General features: G+C 35.6%; 1 protein-coding gene across 2 annotated transcripts in view; it reads left to right on the plus strand.

The window, feature by feature from the left end:
- Positions 1-23,087, plus strand: part of cntrl (centriolin) — a 110,006-nt gene that overhangs the window by 884 nt on the left and 86,035 nt on the right. Inside the window, exons 2-9 of one of the 2 annotated variants that reach the window (XM_051931951.1) lie at positions 2,075-2,310; positions 4,634-4,764; positions 5,533-5,663; positions 9,349-9,490; positions 11,624-11,810; positions 14,589-14,782; positions 15,879-15,935; positions 22,166-22,285. In XM_051931951.1, coding sequence (XP_051787911.1) covers positions 2,112-2,310; positions 4,634-4,764; positions 5,533-5,663; positions 9,349-9,490; positions 11,624-11,810; positions 14,589-14,782; positions 15,879-15,935; positions 22,166-22,285 — 1,161 coding nt within the window. In that variant the 5' untranslated portion in view covers positions 2,075-2,111. The remainder of the gene's footprint in view (positions 1-2,074; positions 2,311-4,633; positions 4,765-5,532; positions 5,664-9,348; positions 9,491-11,623; positions 11,811-14,588; positions 14,783-15,878; positions 15,936-22,165; positions 22,286-23,087) is intronic. The other variant, XM_028808551.2, reaches the window with a different exon arrangement.

Consider the following 23,087-nt stretch of genomic DNA (forward strand, 5'->3'; position numbering starts at 1 on the left):
AAACCATTAGAAAGGAACCCATGTACCAGTGTATATACAGTCCACAGGTCACACTGCATGTCAAGCCATGAAATTCAAGGAACTCTTTAAAAACCTCAGTAATAAATCTGTGATGAGGCATAGATCATCAAAAAAAGGTATTCAACCCTCTCTAAAGCTTTGAGTGTCCCAAGGGACACAGAGGCCTCTATGATTATGTAAAACAAGAATTTGGAACCACCAGAACTGTTTCCTAGAGTTGGCTGTGACCAGGCAACAATGACCTTAGTCAGGGAGGTGGCCAAGAACCTAATGGTCACTAACAGAAGACTGCTGCTGGGAGAACCTGTTCAAAGGACAACCATTTTAACAGCACTCCATCAATTAGGCATTTATGGTAGAGTGGTTAGACGGAAGACACATTTGAATAAAAGACATTTAGAGTGTTCTGAGAGCTGAGGAAAAATATTCTTTGGTCTGATGAGGCACAATTGAAGTGCTTGGAAAGAACTCCATGCACTTTGTCTGATGAAGACCAGGCATTGCTGAGCACCTGTCTATTACCATCCCAACAGTGAAGCATAGTGGCGGCAGCATCATTCTATGGGGGTTCTTCTCAGAATAGGAATGGGCAGACTGGTCAAAAATGAGGGAAGAATGAATACAGCCAAATCCTGAGAGCCCCTTGAAGAAAACCTGCTCCAGAATGCATGAGCCTGCTCATGGGGATGACAATTTACTTTTAAGCACACCAATGACCTGACAATGCTGGAGTAGCTTCAGGAAAAGTCTCTGACTGTCCTTGAATGGCCTAGACTTAAAAGTACGTAGAACATCTGAGGAGAGTCCGGAATATGGAACTTTCTGATGCTTCCTGTCCAATTAAACAAAGCTTGAGAGAATCCACTAGGAAGAATAGGACAAACTGCCCAGATCCAAGTGTGCAAAACCTGCAGAGACTTGCCTAAGAAGACTGCAAGTTGTAACTACTGCCAAAGGACCTTCTGCAGAATAATGACTTAAAGAGTCTGAATACATAAATGAATGACAAATTTGATTTTTAATAAATTTGCAAACCTTTCTGAAAACGTTTTGACCTTGTCATTGTAGGTTATTGAGCAGACTGATGGACAAAAGTGGCATGTTTATTCACTTAAAATCAAATTCACATCACAATAACATATGCAGAAAGAGAAGGGTTCTAAATACACTATGAGTTCCCTGTAAGTCCCTGTCAAGAGAAAAGCCATTATTCATATCCATTTGCTTTATCTTACACTTCTAAACTTAAACATTTGCTGTTGCACATAGTTCTCTATTTAATGTTACTGACTTCCTCCATTTGCTGGGATTTTATTTTTTTGTACATTTGAAACACAGGCATGTTAACGAATTCCGCAGGATCACACAGTGGGACAGAAGCAGGAACTGAATTATCAGTCTTTTGGTTTGGAGTTCAGTTTAGCCATTACATTCCAGAAGACTCCGCCATTCTCCCACTCCAGAAACTTCGCTTCTTGTATAAATTTGAACAATGCCTCCAAGTTACATTTAAGAGAAAAAAATATCTTTGTCTCTTTTCTGTAGCTGCTTTGTAGAGTCGAGCATTGGGATGAAACCAGTGTTGACTATGATGACAGTCCATCACAGAATGCACTTGAAGACACACACTCTTAAATATACTAGATAAATTGGGGAAATGCTACAAAGATTCATTCTGAACAGATGAAATGTAGGGCGCTTTTTCTGATTTCAAACACAAAGTGTGTCAAATTTGACTCAAAATCATTGTGAGGGTTAGAAATATATAAATACCTAATATTTAAATTACTTGCTCTGTATGTTTATTAATAGTTGGCAATTCCCACACTGATTCAAATTTAAAATGAAATTGTACCTTGGTCATGTGTTTAAAAGTGTAGCCGAAATCATAATTCCAGTGTATATTATGACCATCCTGACTAGCTTTAAATGACTAACGTGAAATTAATAAATTATTTTTGGACATTTTTTACCAGTATGCTACTTCTGAAACTAAACACAGGATTATTAACTTAAATAACGTGCTCACTGATCCTCTTGACTTATTTTATAGATTTCTATGACATGCTTGACTAAGAGCTTCAGCCATCATGAAGAAAAGTAAGCAGCAGAAAGCCACTGGAGGGAAGGTGTTTTTATCTCCACCACGCTCCCTAAGCCCAGGCTCTTCTCTGTCCAATCCGAGGACTAGGACTCCTTCTCCTGTTAGTTTCCCTAAAGCAGTGGGTCAACAAGTGACGTTCACAGAGGAGAGTGATGCCGGTGGCTCTGAATTACAGGAAAATGATGGTAATCTGTGCAATACTTATGTAGAAGTAATTTCTGGGAGCGATTGGGTTAATGGGGTTTCTCTGTTTGTGTTTTCTTTTTTTTTTTAATTTTGTTGTACAATAATGTTAACAATACCATTTTAGTTTACCCAGTTTCTTAATCATGTGTTATTTCCTGACATTTTTTTAAAAATTTCAATAATTAACCCTGCTAATTTTCTAAAATTTAATTTGTATTTTCAGACCTGACAACTTGAGTATTTTAGAACATTTTATAAAACTGTTGAATAACCTGTATAAGTATAATATGCTGTGCTGCAACCTAACTAAAGTACACCCAATTATAAATTTTCCTTTTCTAAAATAAATTGAAAAAGAACAATATATTACAATCATAGATTTTAATACTTGAGTCATTTACTTTATTTTTACAGCTACACTTTTAATTTGATATTTTTTTAATCTGTCCATTACTTCTAAATTGTTAAAGTTTAAAAATTAATGGAAAATGCAAATAACACATTACAAATATAGTGCTGTGAAAAAATATTTGACCTTTTAATATGTTTTTGCATATTTTACACAATGAATTACCTCAGAATTTCAGACAAAATGCAGTATTAGAGAAAGGGGTCCTACGTTATCATGCAATAAAGTTTTTAAATGATTATTTATTAGGCCAATGCCCTGAACACTCATGAGATAAAATCATTTCCCCCACAGTTTTAATACTTGTACGCAGCACCTTCAGCTGGAATAGTAGCAACTAAACACTTCCTGTATTTTGATAACACTCTTTCACAGGACTGTTAAGGAATTTTCACCCACTCTTCTGGTTTATTTCAGATATATTGGTAAACTTGAAAACGTGAACTGCTCATTTCAGGTCCCACCACAGCATCTCTTTTGGGTTCATCTCAGGATTTTTACTAGGCCACTGCAAAACTTTAATTTTATTTCTTCTGAAGTATTCAGTTGTAGACTTATTTGTGTTTTGGGTCATTAACCTGCTGTGTAATCCAATTACACTTTACCTTCATGTCACAGATAGATGATCAGTCATTCTTTTTAAGAATATTGTGGTAAAGTTAAGAATTTATGGTTCCTTAAATACCATCAATTTTTTCAAAGTATCCAACACCATCACACTAGACCCCTCCCCCAATATTTTATTGTAGGTAGGATCCTCTTACTATTTAACACCAAACATAATGGGATGTGTGTCATCCAAAGAGTTGTGCTATGGACAAGCAAGTCAAACGCAGATTATTCCAAAACATCCAGGTGGTTCTTTGCAAATGTAAGACAGCAGTGATGTTACTCTTGGATAGCAGAGGTTTCCACCTTGCTACTCTACAATTAATCCCATTTTTCCTCAGTCTCTTTCTTATCACAGAGTCTTGTACCCAAGATGATGCTAGAGAGGTTTGCAGTTTGTTTGCATGTTTTTCTTAGATCCTCCATGACTTCTTAAATAAGTCTTTGCTATGCTCTTGCGGTCATTTTGGCTGGCTTTCCCTTCCTGAGAAGATTCTAACTCTGTTCCAAATAGCTTTGTAGCCCTTTCCTGATTAGCAAGGTTCAACAACTATATTAAGTAGATTAATACAAAAACTTAAACAGGAGCCAGGTAACAAGATCTTCTCAGTGGTTCATTGAGGGCGAATTCAGTGTTCTGCATAAATCATACAGCTTTGGTCTTTTTTTCTTTTCTTTCAAAGCGTAGATAGCCATTCTGAACTGGAGCATTAAAGGCAGAAACAGGAAAAAGAGGTATCATTAGAAATTATTTAAATAAAAGTAGATGTAGGCCACAGGTTGACATGTTGTTTTGACCAGAACCAGCAGCAACTTGTGCTTTACATGATCAAGACTGAAAAAGATTGCTCTGCTGTAACATCAGTAGACATAGAAAGAGAGTAAGGGCATGGCACACTCTGTGAATCCATGTGGGTGCCTTGTTCCTCATGAGTTTATTCAGATCGGGCATTTAAACACTTTAAAGGCATTTTGTGACTTCCATATGACACATTTTCAGGGCTACACCAACATGTTACTTCATTCTCCACTGTGAAACCTATTTAAAAGGCCATGCATCAAACGGAACACACTGGCTTCTGGAAGAATCATTATCTCATCAGAGCAGTGTGTTTTCTAATGTGGCACACTGTGGCCATTGATTGTTTTGTCCCAGTCAGCACTCTGTTCAGCACTCAAATCAGAATTTTATTTGAATACACAAATGTATGATTCATAACATCAAAGAAAATATAAGCAACTTTTTGCCACAAGTATCAGGTAAATAAATACAGTGTAAAAGCTTAATATGGTTTGTTTCTCAGGTGAAAAGCCAAATCCTGGCATTCGTTATTTAACGGAAGGACTGATAAAGAAAATATCTCAACAAGAGAATCTAGCTCTGGTGCAGTCTTTAAACCTCTCATTGGCAAAGAGCGGAGGCAAGAAGCTCAAGGTATGACAGCATTGAATTGCTTATAGCACTAAGACAAGGGTTTCACAATCTTAGGTCTTGTAGAGGTGATGTGCTTTCTAGTTTTGGTTCCAGTTAGAAATATTGAACAATTAAAAGATTTTTTTAACAAATTTATAAGGGCCCTGTATTCAATAAAATAAAAATCTAGTAACACCCTACAAAAGTCATTCTAATTATTTGGAGCCTTTCTGAAACTGAAGGGAAACATTTATGCAAGATATGTGGAAGTTTTGTGCCATAATTTATTCATTTGTGTAACCCTTTTTATTGAGTCTTAATCAAAATTAATTTATATAAAAAATATACTTAGGGACATAAGGAAAACAGGATAACAGCACAGTACCCAATACAAGCAGGGATATGGTGACTGGAGGAAATAGTAAATGTCAGAGACAAAATATCAGTGCCATATTCTGAAAGTAGCAGAGAACAGGTGGGTCTTATCTTTTCTACCAGTCTGGCATTGTGAGCTAACAATATATCTTTAGAATTTGAAAGAGAACTAAATACATTCAGAAATGAAATGGTTAATGGCATGTATTCTGATTATAATGTTAGAATTCTATGTTAAAAATAAATTAATAAATATAGTGAAGAATACTCAAACATACTGGATTTTTCAGACATTTTAATGATATCAATTTATTTTGTGACACATACAGGATACCAGAACATGGCCTTTGTAGTGACCGTTCCAAACATTTATTTGTCTCTAATGAATTACATTTGTTTGTTCTCATTCTATAGTTTATTGAAAACTTGGAGAAGCTAGAAAAACTGCAAATATTGCACCTAAGCAACAACATGATTCAGAAAATCGAAAAACTGGACAAACAGCTGAAATTGAAAGAGCTCCATCTATCCAACAACCAAATCAGGTACCAGATAAGGGGAAAGGAAAACATTTCAACCTCTTCAATGCTCATGGCATTTGAGAAATTGCATAGAAATTAAGTGACATGGCCACATAATACCATAGGAATCCAAAGTGGTTTAAATGTTTTTGAAAATGTTATTTTATTTTACATTATGCAACCCTTGGGATTAACATATTTGGACTAGTAGAACTGCAGTGGCTGCAGGTTTTAATTATTGTGAAATTGCTATCCTGGAGGTGAAATGGAGACAGTAATTATATGAACAGTTTGCTTAACTGCTGCCCACATTTAATTTTATTTTCCATCATGAGTTACCACATATTTAATTAATTAGAAGCCGTCATTCCTACCACCAACTGCCCAACACAAGTGGTATGCAAATGTAAGAAATCACAGGATCACTACAGACCAGTGAGCTTAAAATAGAACAGATTTAGACTGACAGTATTGGAAAAGGGTCAAAATTCACCTGACGATACAAATAACCATGGATTACTAGTAGGCAAAATATCTCCCATTGTCGGACTGGCTAACATAGGCAGCAACTATTGACCATCAAGGCCCGAAATTGTCCACTCTTGCCATTGAAAGTCTGATTGAATTTGACTTCATAACAGTGTTTTTTTCCCCATTGGGTCTACACATTAATTTATCTAGTTGAAGAAACCTAATTGATAGCCACCATTGCATGATGGGGTTAAATATAGGGTGCAAAAATTGAAGGTCAAAACAGAAATCGGTCCCTCTACTGTTGTACCACCACAAGGCTTTGACATTGACTGTTCAAACTACTGCATAGCCCAGTACGCACAGGACATCACCAGTATACTTGGTCTCAAAATTTTTACATTGACATTTGAGTTTTGATAAACATTTCCCCCATGGCAAAAATGTTTTAATGGGATTATCTATATTCTCCTTTTTTCCACCTTTTCTAAGCTAGGATATTTTTAAAGGGAATGTTTATGCACAATGCTACTTGTGTAGTGGTACTCAAATTAACATGCTCAAATGTTGAGGATAAGCGCAAAGTTGCATGGAAACAATGCCTGACCATGCCACAGTGAAAAATATTACAAACTAAAGACCCTTTTTCCTGCAAATATGTGAATGTGGGACTGATCCCCTCCATCTTTCTTCCTTGGATCTACACAATAAAGGTTTGCTTTGCAATTCTGCCACCATCAACAGCTAAAACAAATGTGCCTTCTATGGAGACCTATATAATTCAATTTTGATATTTTTCTACAATTTTAGGTTAAAGTTATATATATGTAATGATTTGTACTTAAAATGAAACAGCTTTTAGAAATCCTGGAAATATTTTTTTAAAATGTATTTGTATTTTGAATAGAAAAATTACAGGGGCCACAAACTGTGCAATTAAAAGATCATAAATGTTATTTTTATAAGTAATTTCTAACTGGAATCCAACACAAATCTTGAAGTGTGTAGTGTATCTTGGCTTTCAGTCCATTCATTATTTATTTAAACTCTCTGGTGACCTGAATACCTTAAATATTTCTGGATACTAAATATGCCTTATATATATAAGCTACTGTATATGGTTACTTTACACCTCCAGTAAACTACTACTCTAAAGCACCTTTAGAACTGTGAAATAAGTTTATACATCGAATAAGTGTGAACAGCACTTAATGAGGAGAGCAAACAAAACATGATCTGGAAATGTTTTAGGGAGTTGCTTAAATTCTAAGCGGTTTTTGTATTATTATATGATAATTTATAGTAATATGTGCTACATTAACATACATTTACTATACATGATACGAAAGAAAACTTGGGTGGGTATCTATTTTTAATTATGTTGCTTCTTTTTCAGTGGTTTAAATGATTCTCCCAAAAGCAGCTATTGTCAATTAGCTTACTAGATGATATTGAACAAAAACAACAACATTTATTTATATAGCACATTTTCATACACATGATGTAGCTCAAAGTACTGTACAGCAGGGCTATTCAATTACAAATTCAGTTGGGCCAGATTGTCAAACCAAGAAGGTTAGCTGGGCCAGTCATTTTAGCGGCAAAGCAGCTCGTAATGACAAATTTTAAAACCAACACAAACAAATTTATTGAAAAACATAATACTTTATATTTATATTAATATACTATATATATTTATATAATATAATATATATATATATTATATATATATATATTATATATATATATATATATTATATATATATATATTATTATATATATATTAAATTATATTAAATAACAATTTATGAATAATATATATTAATTTATTATCTATGGGCGGAACCACGGGCTGGGCCACTCGGAGGTTGATTCTGGGCCGCATGTGGCCTGCGGGCCACCAATTGAATAGCCCTGCTGTACAGGATGAAGAAAGAAAAAAATTAAAAATAAAATTAGGTAATACTAATTAACATAGAGTAAAAGTAAGGTCCAATGGCCAGGGAGGACAGAAAAAAAAGTCTTCTGGGGTTCCAGACCACTAGCCCTCCTAGCCCCCTCTAAGCATTCTACCTAACATAAATGATGTCACTCAGTCCTCATAGTTTTCAGGCTCCACGTGGAAGAATTAGATGATGTTGGTCATGTGGACCTCTGGCCTTCAATCCATCAATATAGGGACTACATGGTGCATTGATCGGGTGGTGATAGCACAGATCGCCACCACAGAAAACCAGAAAAAGAACAGCAGAGAAAGCAGGGGTTAGTACGAATTTCGGAGCCACGAAAAAAAAGATTATTATAAGCATATACAGAATATCAGGGTTAAACTAAAATGTAGCTCTGAGAAAGCCATGTTAAAATAATGAGTTTTTAGCAGTTTTTTTAAAGTGCTCTACCATATTAGCCTGGTAAATTTCTACCGGTAAGCTATTCCAGATTTTAGGTGCATAACAGCAGAAGGCTGCCTCACCACTTCTTTTAAGTTTAGCTCTTGGAATTATAAGCAGACACTCATTTGAAGATCTAAGGTTACGATTTGGAGTTTAAGGTGAAAGGCATTCCGAAATATAGGAAGAAGCGAGATTATTTAAGGCTTTGTAAACCATAAGCAGTATTTTAAAGTCAATTCTAAATGGCACGGGTCACCAAAGTAGTGACATCAGAACTGGAGAGATGTGCTCGAATTTTCTTTTCCTAGTTAAGATTCTAGCAGCTACATTCAGCACTTGTTGCATTGATGTCTTCTGCATTATTTGAAATACATAAGCTGCCATAGTAAGAATTGCTGCCATCTACCAGTGTGTGGATCCCAGTTTAATTCCAGCTGAGTATCTTCTGTGTGGTGCTTAAAAATTCTTTCTGGATATACATATGTAAAGTTTTTTTTAGACTGATTGGCTGCTCCAAAAAGGTATTTTGTGAGTTTGTGAGTAAAGGTGTTTGGCAGATGGTGGACTGGCAGAAAAGTAAGTTTTGGTTTTTTTTTTTCCCTCCTTCTTCTTCTGTTCTTGTGCCAACTGAGTAAGATGGATTTTTCCTGCTTACTGTGTTTGAGGATGGTACATTGTTCAGGGAGTAGTGATTATATCTCATGAATCTAGCATTCTGAATTTAAATCCAGCATGATTTTTTTGTTTTTCAATTTATTTTTTTAATCAAATAATTTTGAAATTCACTAATCTGTATTTATTCACAGTTCATAAATTTTATGTAATTCCTTTCTATTTGTTTTTAGAAAAATTGAAGGCCTGGAGCATATGACACAACTCAGGCATCTAAACTTTTCTGGAAATGAAATTGAGAATGTACCAGCTTGGGTTGGGAAAAAATTACGATCTCTGCAGACCTTGAACCTTAGGCAGAACAGAATCTCTTCAGTAAGTGCAGTCTATTATTTTGTTTCTGTTTCCATGTTGCAAATTAGGAATAGGCCTCTAGGGCTTCTGCTTAGCCTTGAGTAATGGCAAAACGGAATGATACACAAAAAGGCCATAGCAGTATAGAAAACAAAGAAAGAAAATAATAAAAGAAAAGGTGCAGACAAACTGTGGCTACCAATGCTGGCTACTTTGGCCAGTCAGTTAAGTGGAATCTTTTGTTGTTCACTTCTAAAGCACTACAAACACAATTTCCCTGTAGTTTTTTTGTTATTCTGAACCTGTTAACGGGAAATGGATATTACACACAGTTTGTTTCCCTATGACAGCATTGTAGCCCATTTGGATGGCCTTTTGCGGCAGTAGACAGTACTTTTTTTGAGTAAATAACATATGTTAAAAGTTATTTCTTACACTAAATTGGAAACAAGGTTAAAGACACAATGTTTCGTCTGCCTTCAATGTAGCCTTCATCAGGTGTGCAACTGAAAAATAAAAACCAGGTAACATCTAGGAGAGGAAGAATGAAACAAAGCCAAGGAATATGAGAAAAAGTTGGAGGAGGTGAAGTTAGAGAGTTTAAAGTTAGTCAGTCATTGAAACTGAGAAATCTGTGATTCCCATGGTGAGAATGAGCTGAGCTTCTTCAGTTTTTCTTTGAAAAGTGTCTTGAAAACCCTGTGAAAGAGCACAAATAGAGAGATTAATGTGACACTGGCCAAGGGATGTGAAATCTTCTACAGTAAGCTTGTGAGGTCTTTGATTTTAATGGCTTGAATGTGCTCTCTGAAATGGCCTGGTAGCTGTCTCCCTGTTTCACCTATGTAGATGGTGTGACACTTCTTACAAGAAATCCAGTAAATAAGTTTTTTGATTTGGCAAAAGACCTGTTGTATAAGGTCCTGCTGGCAAATTCTATATTAAACAAGGGTATTGTTGGTGACATATTTGCCAGTGACACAGTAGCTCCTGTTACAGCTCAAACAGCCTGGTGAGAAATGTGGCTTTCCACTGAGATGTGAGCTACAGAGATGTTTGCATAGGTTAGGTAGTCAACGGAAGGAGATCAAAGGAGTATAGTTGGAGAGAAAAGGGCTCCTGTGGAAGGATCAGTCTGCAAAATGGTGAAATTTTATTTGATTAGCCGTGACAGAGATGGAGTGTTAGGGAGGAAGGGAAGAACCTGCAAGATGCGAGTTTCATTATTGGGGTTGCTCTTAGTGTGGATGTTACAAGTTTTACTCTTGGCTTGATTGAGACAACTGTCCACAGTATGAGAAGGTTGTCAGAGAAGAAAATCCTCATTCTGAGTGCATCATAAAAGAAGTCAGCCTCATCACTGCAGAGGTGACAGAGTCTAAGTAACTGTGAAAGAGGTGGAGAGATTATAGTTACACCCCAAACTCACTAGTACATTAACTAGACATGTAAGTGGATTTTTTCCCCCAATGGATCCTAACAGTTTACCTACAGCCAAGTGTTTATTTCCCTTTTTATCTCTTGCTCTGAGTTCCTTTAGACTTCTCTGCCATTTGCTGTCTCACTTCAGTTTGGCGTTCACTCTTTGTTTTTCTTTTAGTTTTTAAAGAAGATTGTCTTCCAAAATAAGACTTTTTAATTCTGATTATTATTATTATGTATTTGTCTTCTTGCAGCTAGCATAACTTGTTTGATTGGCTTGTTAAAACACAACGAAAGTCTTCTGTGGCAACTGTAGTCCCCTGTAATACATGCTTAATTTAAATTTGAGCAATTAACATAGTAAGTGAGTTCAGACAGTTAGTATTAGCCATGCTTTTTGTTATTATCCCCAAGAGAATAATACTTTATTTGTGCTTTGTTTGTGTTACTGTACATGTACTGTACATTTTACTGTAAATGACCATACTGTACCCTTCAACTTTACTATAGTTAGTACATTGATACCTGGGTTTTGTTTGCAATATTCTTGAAATGTCTTGTCCTTTTCTACCAGATTAACAGCCACTTTATGTGTTCACTCTGATTGGTCAGTTGCTTCCTGACATATGATATAATAATATAAATGTGGTATATGCATACAGTATATTTTATTATATATAATTATTGTACAGTATCTTGAAAATTCCTCATTTTATGTATTTGTTTCTTCAGCTATATGATATCACTAAGCTAAAACCACTGAAAGACCTCACAAAACTAGTCTTGGCAGAAAATCCTCTAGCCACTTTACCACATTACAGGCTTTTTGTGGTGTTCCACCTGCGATCAGTGGAATTTCTGGACGAGCAACCAGTCACTGAAGAGGAGCGACAATTGGCACATGAACGCTTTCATTTAGGTGAGAAAGACTTGGAAATCCTGCATTAGCCACAAAAGTGTTTACTTCTTGTGATGTTTACTTTTCCATGAGTAAAATTAATAAGGTTGTTTTAGAATGCAGAAGAATCTGTCATTTCTTATGTTGATTGATGGTGTCCTGACCTGATCAAAAAGTTGATTAATAAGTTTAGCAAAAATGTTAGAAAATTTTTATATGCACAAGAGCTTGATATAGGGCAAAAGATTGGAACTGTGGCAAGCACTGCTATCTCGTAGATCCAGTGACCAGGATATAAATCCCATATCTTTTTGCTGTCTGTTGAGCTTGCACATGTTTTCTGGATCTACATGTTTTTTTTCTAGACACTCCAGTTTTCATTTCATGTCCCAAAGACGTGTGTGTGAGGTTGAGCGGCAAGCCTCAAATTATGTCTAACTTACTGTGTGTCAAATGGCTGAAGAATGTGTTTGTCCCAGCTCGAGTCACCCACCCCTAAATCTGTGGTACTGGCACCTGTTTTTGATTAGTGGGGTGAGGGACAGCATCAATAGCTAAATCCATTAAAGAACAAAACTTTGTGGTAGTGAACAAAAAAAAAGTCATATCTAAAATACATTGCCTCATACTCATTTAAGAAGTTTAATAATCCACCACATCACATCAGTGATTCCTCTAGAAACATTGATTTACTGTACCCAACAGTAGAAATAGAAGTTTGTGCTCTGAAAGATAGTGTTGACAGCTGAATCTTATCCTAAACAGAGACTGACTGGCAGCTAATGTTTATATGGTAAGGAAATTTTGAATGATCCCATTATTGCCATGACATGACTTGATAGACTAGCTACAATTTTCAGTGTGCATGAACAGTTGATAAAATTGAAGCAGAAGATACATTAAGATGTCTATGGACATGAAGGTCGAACAAACACTCTTTTAAAAGCTAAGCCTATTAATGCAATAATATTAATTAATGTAGTAATATGTTTTAGTTGTTTATACTGTATTGTATATGTATTTTATGTGTTATTCTCTGTTGGTTTTGATATTACAAATTGAATGAGTTAAATGATGGTTGTTAGTTAGCACAATGCCTGACAGATTCATCGTCCTGGGTTTGAAAAGCAGATCAATGATCTGTTGCTAAAATAAGCTGTAAACTACCAACATGGATGTTATGCCACTTATGTTTAGAAATGCAATTATTCACTTTTATACTTTAGTGGGAAAATTTTTTTTTAAATTGATTTTAATTAGAAACAGATAATATTCCATATAATCAAGCTTAACAGAGCAAAATTCAACCCTCACTCAAGAGAAAGAGGAGAGCGAACTACCAAAGCTACTCTTGACTGTTAAACTAAAGCTCATGCTTTTTAAAAATGCATTGCTTAAACAATTTACAGACTTAATAGTCGAGCCATGATGATGGTGGGCACAGTGGTCAGTTGTATTTCCCAAGATATTTTGAGTTTTGAGAATCCTGTACCCGTTTGCAGTCTGTGTGGAGTTTGCATGTTTCACTCCTTTCTGCATAGTTTTTTTTTCTGAATTCTCCAGTTTCTCAACCTTATTCTCAAATAATGTGCACAAAGGTTTCTTTGGCGGTTTCTAAATTTATGAAAATGAACGATGATTGATTACTGCCCTGTTCAGAGTTGATTCCCACCTTGTGCTCAGTTGTGCAAGGATGGGCTAATACTCTTGTACAACCAAAACTGGATTATTTATATTTGAGAATGTTAAATGACTAGAATATTATCTAGAAGGTGTCCCAAAATTCACGCAAGAAGTAATTTTGATAGAGAACACAGGTTTTTAATTAAAAATTGTACATTTTTAATTGATTCATAAAGTATACAGTATAGGGTTATGTATGGAATAGCATATCGGGTAAATGGCCTCCATGGCTTTGCTGGCACATACGCACTCTTTTGTCGAAATTTTCCATGACCGTTTTTGCATAAATGTGGCTGAATTTCGTTGATACAGCGCTCAATTTCCTCCTTCAAGGCGTGGGTGGTCGTGGGCTTGATGGCATAAACCTTAGACTTCAAACAATCACTCGTGGATTTTCTGAACCCCAAATGCAACAATTTTTACGATTAACGAAGCCATCAAGATGAAAATGAGCCTCATCGCTGAAGATGATTTTGTTTGAAAAATTGGCATTCACTTGTTGTACCAAAATCCATTCAACGAACTCTCTTCGCTGTGCGTGGTCAGTAGGCTTCAGTTCTTGACTCAGTTGAACTTTGTAAGCATGAAGATGCAAATCTTTCGTGAGAATACGCTGTAGAGAGCTTCTGGAAATGTTCTATTCTTGACCACGGTGCTGAATTGATGTTCCTGGACTCTCAGCAACATTCTCACGAACTGCTTCGATGTTTTGTGTTGAAAGACTTGTTGAAGGACGGCCAGAGTGTCTAAGATCACTAATTGATCCAGTCTCCCTGAATTTTTTAATTAATCTCTTCACAGTTGATGAAGTTAACTCACTATTCTGACCATATTTTGTACGAAAATTGCGAACTGTAGCTGCCAAACCTTCATTATTTTTAAAATATTGCTCAACAATGAAAATGTGTTGTTCTTTCGTGTAGCGCTCTGAACTGTGAGCTGTCACGCTGTCTTTTTTTTTTTTTTTTTTTTGGCAACACTTTACCGCACAAATGGCGCCAAATTCAAATCTTACATGAATTTTGGGACACCCTTTTATCCTTGTAAAACATTTAATTGATCAGTATGGCTGAGTTCAAAAAAGTTTGCTGAAATTTTGAAAAAATCCTTTTATAGAGGAGGTGGAGCGTCTGGAGCAGGAGCTTGAGAAACGGCTTCAGGAGATCAAAGACTTACAGGAAGAGCAGTCTATGGCCTTGGAGGAACTGAACCACCAAGAAGAAATGAACAAATCCTTGCAAAATAAAGCTGAGGAACAGAAACAGATGCAGATGGAGCTAGAAAGAGAGATGGGAACCAAGAATGAGTTGGTAGGGGCCAGATATCTTTAACTATATCATGCCTTTATTAAGCATGGCTAGTATGTTATGTTTAGTATTTATATTCTGCAGAAGAAAAATGCAAAACCATTATCTCTGTGTAGTAACATCCCTTAAAGCAATTTTCTTGCTCAAAATCAACAGGCTTTTAGCATTTTAAATTCTAACTGTCAAGTTTTTTTTTCCCAGACTGAATGATAAATTTTTTGTTATCATGTACTCAGACCCACATCCTGATGCACATAGATAAAGCAACCACATTCCAAATGTGATCAAATTGTGTTCGGGTAACCTAAAATTTCAGTTTTGACCCTGACACATTTTTTGTCTGCCTATCAAAATATGTATGTACTGTATGTATACATGCCCACCTACAGTATATGTAGGGAAAGTAAAAAGAGGCAGTTTCAAGATGAAATTAATTCATGAATAAATGATGTCAGTATATTAAGTCACTGTATTATAATTATTTTCTGGGTGCCCCATTGTTTGACTTCTGCATTTTCCTCTTATATAATATAAATGCCTTTCTTTGCTTAATTATTTATATCCTTTTGTTCTTTTCAGATAACACACAAGCCTTTATTAAAATAGAAAAAGAAATTTTTATATAATAAATTTGCGCTCAATAAAAACCCAAACACAATTGTGAATTCAAAACCATCAGGCAGTATGTACAAAAAAGCTATATTGTATGTATAAGTTTATATTGATATCAAATGGACTTCTTTTTTGTAAATTACAAAACTTACAGGTGCACAAAGTCAGAAATTTTCCAGTGATTTTTTTTTTAATGTACTGCTGCATTTCTGTATTATCAACATAACTGAGTATCAGGTAAATAGAGAATCTTGTGTGAAATCAAAACAGTTTAATTGGTTCTGAGTTTTCTTAAGTCTCATGCTCTTCCTTTTATCATAGTTAACTCTTCTAGAAGATGATCTCACTATTGTCCATTATTCACTGTAACTTTCCTACTGTATTCCTGTGGCTGCCTATCCAGTAGTATTCCTGATCCAGATGATATTGGTTTGCCTGTTTCTCCCTTTCCTTATTTATTTCTTCTTTTCTCTTTTTCCTTTTGTAGCTACTCTCTTGGTTATATATAGTCCCCCACCTGTCCAGTCTTTGTCCCCCAATGCAGGTATATGGTTCATAATGGTTTCAACTCTTATATTGGTGTTTGTGCATTCTTTCACAAATAAAGTTTTGGGGATTAAAAGTCCCAATAAAGCAGTGAATTTCAAACTACTTTAATGATTAAACATTTATTTTGAGGCACTTACTTTCTGTATTCACCTTTTCATCTTCATGCCAACAGCTACTTTTTTTTTAACTCTGTATATAATTATTACATGCAGTAAATTGTATGCATGTCTTGAGTGTGTGTTGTGTACACAGTACATATGCTCAGAGGCCACTTTATTAATGTGCTTGTTAATAAAAATAGGCTGCTCCTTGACCTAACCAGTCACTTGTCTGCTTTACAGTATATATGGTATATGGGCAGCATGCAGACATGGTTAAGAGGCTGTTGTTTGACCAAGTTTTCAAATGGGCAAGGTATATAACCTAAGCAGCTTTAACTGTTGTATGATTGTTGGTGCCAGTAATGGTGATTCAACCTCCCTTATGGGAATTTCATGCACCACAATCTCAAAAGTTTGCAGACTGTGGTACAATTAAGAACAAGTATCCAGTAAACAACATTTATCTGGGCAAAAAGGCCTTGTTATTACGAAACATTAAAACAGAATGAAGAGACTCATTCACACCAATAGAAAGGCCTCACATACAGTTCTCCTATAAATGTGGTGAGCAGAAGGTCAGCTCTGAACATACAGTATATCAGACTTTAAAACTGATGGTCTACAGCAGCTAAAAGCCACAATGGGCTCATCTCTTGTGTGTGAGGATACAGCAGGTACATCTTCGCCAAAACTGAACAATTAAAGAATGGAAAAACATTTTGTCGCAATTCTCATTTTTTACTGAAACATGCATTATGAATCCACTGAAACCTTCTGTATAGTGCCAGGTGGACTTAGTGTAGTGGCATAAGGAATGTGTTCTTTCTACACATTACGCCTTTTCATAACAGTTGAGCACCATTTGAAAGTCTTCATGCCACTGTGCAGCTAAGCAATGTGGCTAGCCATGAGCATCCCTTTATAGCCACAGTCTACCCTTTTTAAATTAATTATGCATCATCTCACAAAGTATGCATCATTTCTAGCTGGTTAAATTAATAGGACTATGACTTCAATTTGTTCCAGTGATCCTCACACTCCTCAGATCTCAGATTCATTTTGGTAGAAAAGTTCAAAGACCAAATGCATTTTCAAGCACCTTGTTGAATCTGTGCCTCAAGAATTCAGGCTTCTCTAGAGACGGAAGGGATTTCCTATAAGTTACTGTTCAGGTTAGCTTAATAAAGTGGCCATTGAATATAAATACTTGTACTTGCATGTTGAAGGAACAATTTTTTTTTCTTCAGAAATGTTTAAAAGAAGCAAACTGTGTGATAAGTTAATAGTGTTTCTGTTTGGATTGCCAAATGTGTGCCATTTGATTAACATAGGATAGTAAGTGAAAAACAGAAAACATATTGGAGACTGATGAAGAGAGACAAGAGTAAGTAACAAACAAATGAGAAATCAAAATGATTGACGTCCCAAGGTCTGGCACAAGTATTACTACATACCGGTATACTCTTAAAGTATGAGTATGTAGAAGTTTAGTTGAGCCTAGTTTTGTTTAGTGCATATGTTTATTAGTAGTTAAGCAGGTGATCAAAGCAGATATTGTAAATATCTGTAAGGCAGAATTTGTTTTTGTAAAGCAGACAGGAATTTAAAAGTCCAAAACATTTCTGTGTTTCAGTTTAATGAAGAGTTTTTAAATTAACAAGATTGGGGTAAAAGTCAACATTTTTGATAAACGGTTTATTAACTAGCCATACAGTTTGAAAAACACTGCTATATTGAACAGTTTCATCATGTTTCACATTTGGCATTGTTATCATAAACATATACCATGCTTTGTTGTTCTTATTTATTTTTTTAAGATAAAGTAATATAATCATAGAAAATAGCATTACTTGAGGAAGTGTATTACCTTTTTCTGGGTCTTGCCCTGCAGTATCGCTAGTCTGATTTATTTATTTATTTTTACCAGTGCCTCTCCTCTGTAGCACTTTTATGGATTCAATATGTTGTACTTTAGCCTTATGGAAATTAATGTCTCGTGCCATGTATACGATGGTAGTAGAACTCCACATCTACATTTTCTTATGCTTTATACAAGCACATGAAACATATATTTTTGAGGTGCCATCCCTCTCTGTTTAATTTAACAACATTCCTCACTCGTAGTCGCAGTCTTTTGTTTAGACAGAGCACACACGACTTTAGACCTGGTTGTAGGCATCTTGTCTCTACTTGCCAATCATACTTCTGTTGTGAAATCATGATTCTGGTGGTGTGTCAACAGTGGCTACTTCTCATTCATTGTGTTTCTTTGATATGTGACTTATTAAGATTTTAATAGAAGTTTGAAATTGTGTGAAATTTAATTTTGTTTTGCCTGCTGTTTTCCTGAATTTTTAATAATTTTTACTCACTTTTCTGGAGAATGATCTTTGCTTGGTATTCCTTTTTTCTTTTCCTGTCTGCTCTTTATTATCATTTTTTGTTTTGTGTTTTTTTTCTTCTTTTCTGCCTTTTCCTAAGCAGTCTGCTCATTCACTGCACGGAGTTTTGCTGCATGCCATCTGTCAGGTATTCTGCAAAAGCTGATGACTGCTTTGTGTTTTGTATCATTTATGTAAAAATTTGATTTGAAGACAAGTTGGAAAAGACAGGATATTTAGGATCTCCTATTTAAAGATGGGGTTTTATGGTAGGAGTCCTAAAATATTATACATTCTTGAGTGAAAGCATGAAGCTATTGAAGCATGATTGGATGCTACAGAGGATTCCAGTGTTGCATGCAAAGAGTCTGTTTGATTTGGAAATATCATCATGATCTAAAAGTGTTAGTTGCTGTAGTGTTTGAAATTTGATGTGAATTGCTTATTTTAAAAAATGATTCTAACAGTTTGATTTTTTTTAACACATAGGGTTTCTTTTTGTTGACTAACTAGACTAAGGATTTCAAAAGACAAAACTTCAAGCATCCATCATTTCTAAATCCATAAACATTACATTTACCTAAATACATTACCTAGATACATTTTATCTAAAGGGAATAGCAAAATACTTAATGTTTTTTGAGGTGCAGAATAAACCAATTTTGCCAATCATAATAAAGCCAAAGGGATCAAACTAAGTGCAAAAATAACAACTCTTAACATTTAAACAACACTGTAAATATGCTTTGAAATTTAAAATGGGGGGGCGGCGCAGTGGGTAGCGATGTTGCCTCGCAGTTAGGAAACCTGGGTTCGCTTCCCAGGTCCTCCCTGCGTGGAGTTTGCATGTTCTCCCCTTGTCTACATGGGTTTCCTCCTGGCACTCCAGTTTCCTCCCACAGTCCAAAGACATGCAGGTTAGGCGCATTGGCGATTCTAAATTGTCCCTAGTGTGTGGGTGTGTGTGGGTGTGTGGGTGTGTGGGTGTGTGTGTGTGTGTGTGTGTGTGTGTGTGTGTGTGTGTGTGTGTATGTGCCCTGCGGTGGGCTAGCGCCCTGTCCGAGGTTTGTTTCCTGCCTTGCACCCTGTGTTGGCTGGGATTGGCTCCAGCAGACCCCCGTGACCCTGTAGTTAGGATATAGCGGATTGGATACTGGATGGATGGATGGAATTTAAAATGGTAAAGAAAAATAATGAAAGAAAAAATCAGTATTATAGAATAATATAGAAAAAATAATAAATATACTGTATAAATTGTGTGACTGGTATTAAAAACTATTAAATGGATGATCCCAAAATTGAGGCATTTGGTTTTTTTTATAGGTGGAAGGGGACTTATCTGTGGTATGAAAATCACATATCAGAACAAAACCAAAACTGTGCTTGCAGGATTTCCCAATTACCTTTTATCAGCTTAATATTTTGGTTTGTCTGAAAATGCAGACAAAAATTATCCTGTGTTTTGATGTCTTAGTACATTTGTGTAGGTCTTATTAGCACTGCTGCCTTACAGCACCAGGGAGTTCAATTACTAGTTTGATCCCAACATCCTCCTACACCCTCAAGAGGTATAAGCTAGATCAAGTAGTGGCTTTGTAATGGTCTTGTTGTGAGTGAGGGGTCATTGTATATGACTGTCCTGTGATGGATTGCTGTCATATCCAGGCTACTTTGTACTGTTGTGCCAGTGGCCCAAGAATAGACTCTGGCTTTCTACAACCCAAAAGCAAATTCAGAAAAGAAATGAATGACTATACTATATGGAGGTGTGTCAGTGTACAAAATATATATACAATTTGTGTGCATATATAATTATATTGACAGCTTAATTTATAATCAACTAACTATTCAAAGTACTAATAAACTATTAATTAATTGACACATTCTCTATTTGGCCTATACATTGGTAGGATTTGTAAAATTTTTAAATGGAGGAGCTAATGACTCCTGACAACTGCCTGAAGTTAAACAAATGAAACAAAAGTGGATCTTCATGTTTCGAGTCAAGTAAGGATGTCTCTACTGTAAATCTTAATTTTATAACAGTTTACCTGAAACTGAAAGAAAGAGGGAGAGAGAGAGAGAGAAACATACATTTGTTAAATTACATTTGAAAATCTAAAATGGAAGTCACTTAAAACTGTTCAAGGAAACAGACAATGATTAAAACAAAACTGCTTCATGAATTGCATGTTTAGTGTTCAGATATTTTGTGTTTTCTACTGCCTTACAAATACTGCATTAGATGAAGAAAATGCAACTTAAACGAAAAATTAAGGAAGATAGGAAGAAATAAAAAAACTATTTTTTGTGTGTGTGTTTGCACTTTCCATGTGCCATTCCTAGTGAGGGTTCTAGTGGTAACTTTTTGTCTGGGACCCTCTCTTCAGCAACAGTCACTAGCCCCTTCTGAAACCTGTAGAGATACTAGGATATTCTGGTTATTTCACTAGGATCTTCTCTCAGTAGACTATGTTAGGTACACTCCCTGTAGGTGTCGTACCAGTAGCATCTTAACTACATTCCCAGACTAGCTTAAATGGCTTCTGTCTTTCCAGAGAATCAGCTGTTCTATTCCAAGGTCCTTCATATTATTGAGCTCCTTACCCTATGATGGGGCCTGAGCCCACCAACCCTGTTCATGAGCCTCATTTCAACTGTCTGTGCTCAGAATCACATTTTTTCATTCACTACACTAGACTTCCTTATCACAGGAGTGAAGATAAGTATGTATACAGACTAGCAAGCTGAAAGTTCAGTTTAAGGACTTCAATATTCTTCAATAGCACATTCCTTAAAATTTATGAATTCTTTGGTCAGTCTAAACATTTTGTTCAATTTGGAGACTTTTTTGTGATCAATTTAAATATAATCAGTAAATAAATGAAAAAGTTTACAAACAATTAAAAATATGTAAATAAAGAATAACAACAAAAACAGTTCCCTTTGTAAAACCTATGACAAACAATAAGAAATAGAAAGGGAACAAAGAGACTAAATAGAGCCTCATTGGGCAGTGGTCAACAGAATAAATAAAATAAAGGTAAAATTGAGTTCCTATTATGAAAGACCAACATACTTCTTGCTACCTACAGTACAAGCTTTGTAATATATACTCATTTCTTGATGTTGGAGCCAAACCAACACCAAGAACTCAAGAAGAAATAAATCACAGAAAGAGATTTCCAAGATTGAAAAGAAATAAGATTCAATATTTTCCCGTGAGAGACCCGGGGCCAAATTAGCAACTGAAAGAATATCATCTGCTAGATAGGGTTAAGATAAAGCACAGAAAGGCCTAGAAGAAGATATGGAGTAAGAGAGAACTTTTGACTGATAGAAATAATGAAAAAGAGATTGCAACAAAAGCCCAATAGACAGTGACAAAAGAGCAACTCCAAAATATGTGGTGGAAAGTTCAAGGAACATTTGGGGAGCAATAGAGCCAAAAAGGTTTGGTGGATAAACCAATTGCAAAGCATTTTGATGAGGGGAAAGATGTAATTTGGAGAATTTATTAAGACTTGCTGCATTATCATCCAGCAGTAAAGATGCATGTAATTGTTATGGTATTTTTTTTTTTGCAGTGTAGAGTGAGTCTTTTGTTTCTGATCCCTACGCAACACTGATGTGCATGCTGAGCTTTGCATGACTTTCCATTGAACATTTATTTATGTACATACTGTATGCATATATTTTTTATTGATTCTTGTTTTTTGCTACCATATTTCACTCCCCACCAGCTGAAACAGAAGACTGCTGAGCTTACCCGTGCTTGTCAGAAGCAGTATGAACTTGAGCAGGAGCTAGCCTTTTACAAAATCGATGCCAAGTTTGAACCATTCCCTTTCGTTCCTAATGAGGTAATTCACTTTTAACTAAAGATGTGTTAAACTCTAATAGTGTTGCAGTTTGGAATTGAGTTGCACACTGAAAGTCTGAATAGTTTAGAAATGTGTCTGGTCTTGTAAATGTCACCTGAATCCTGACATGTTATCAGTCTTGTCGGATCAAACATGGTTTGCAGAATTAGAATTGCTAAAAGTGTAACAGAGAAGAAAGCAATTATTGTCAGAGACAATACTTAAAGTTCTTGCAATTTTTTTCTTGAGTTCTTCGGGTTATTTACAAATGACATGTAGGCACACAGATCTACAGGGTTCAGCCAATCAATATATATATAATATTATGATTCATGGGTATTAGGTGCTCGGACCCAAAAAGAAAAATGTTCTAAAAGTAGGAGTGACCAACATTACTTCTTTACTCTCTACAGTCACAAATATAAAACACACCAAAGCAAGAAATTGGAAACATATGAAAAAATATTATATGTGGTAAATTGAAAACATAAAGCTACAATACCACACTATTCACTAAACCCCTATGCTGCAGTGCACGTTCTCTCCCAGGATCATGATACAACAGAATTTTGCAATATTTTACAATAAAACAGCTAATACACTGACACCAACTGTTCCTTGGGTTTGAAAGAAAAGAAATCAAAATGTTATTCATAGGGCTTTTAAAAAGTACAACTGGTGAACTTCTGTTAAAGAGTGGGAATACTGATTAAATGCAAATAATGATCTCCCTACCATACTGTCTTTAGACCAAACGTCCCCTCCCAGATTTACCAGAAAATGAAAAACACAGTGCTCTATC

This window comes from Erpetoichthys calabaricus, chromosome 9, assembly GCF_900747795.2.
Source record: "Erpetoichthys calabaricus chromosome 9, fErpCal1.3, whole genome shotgun sequence".
Taxonomy (NCBI): Eukaryota; Metazoa; Chordata; class Cladistia; order Polypteriformes; family Polypteridae; genus Erpetoichthys; species Erpetoichthys calabaricus.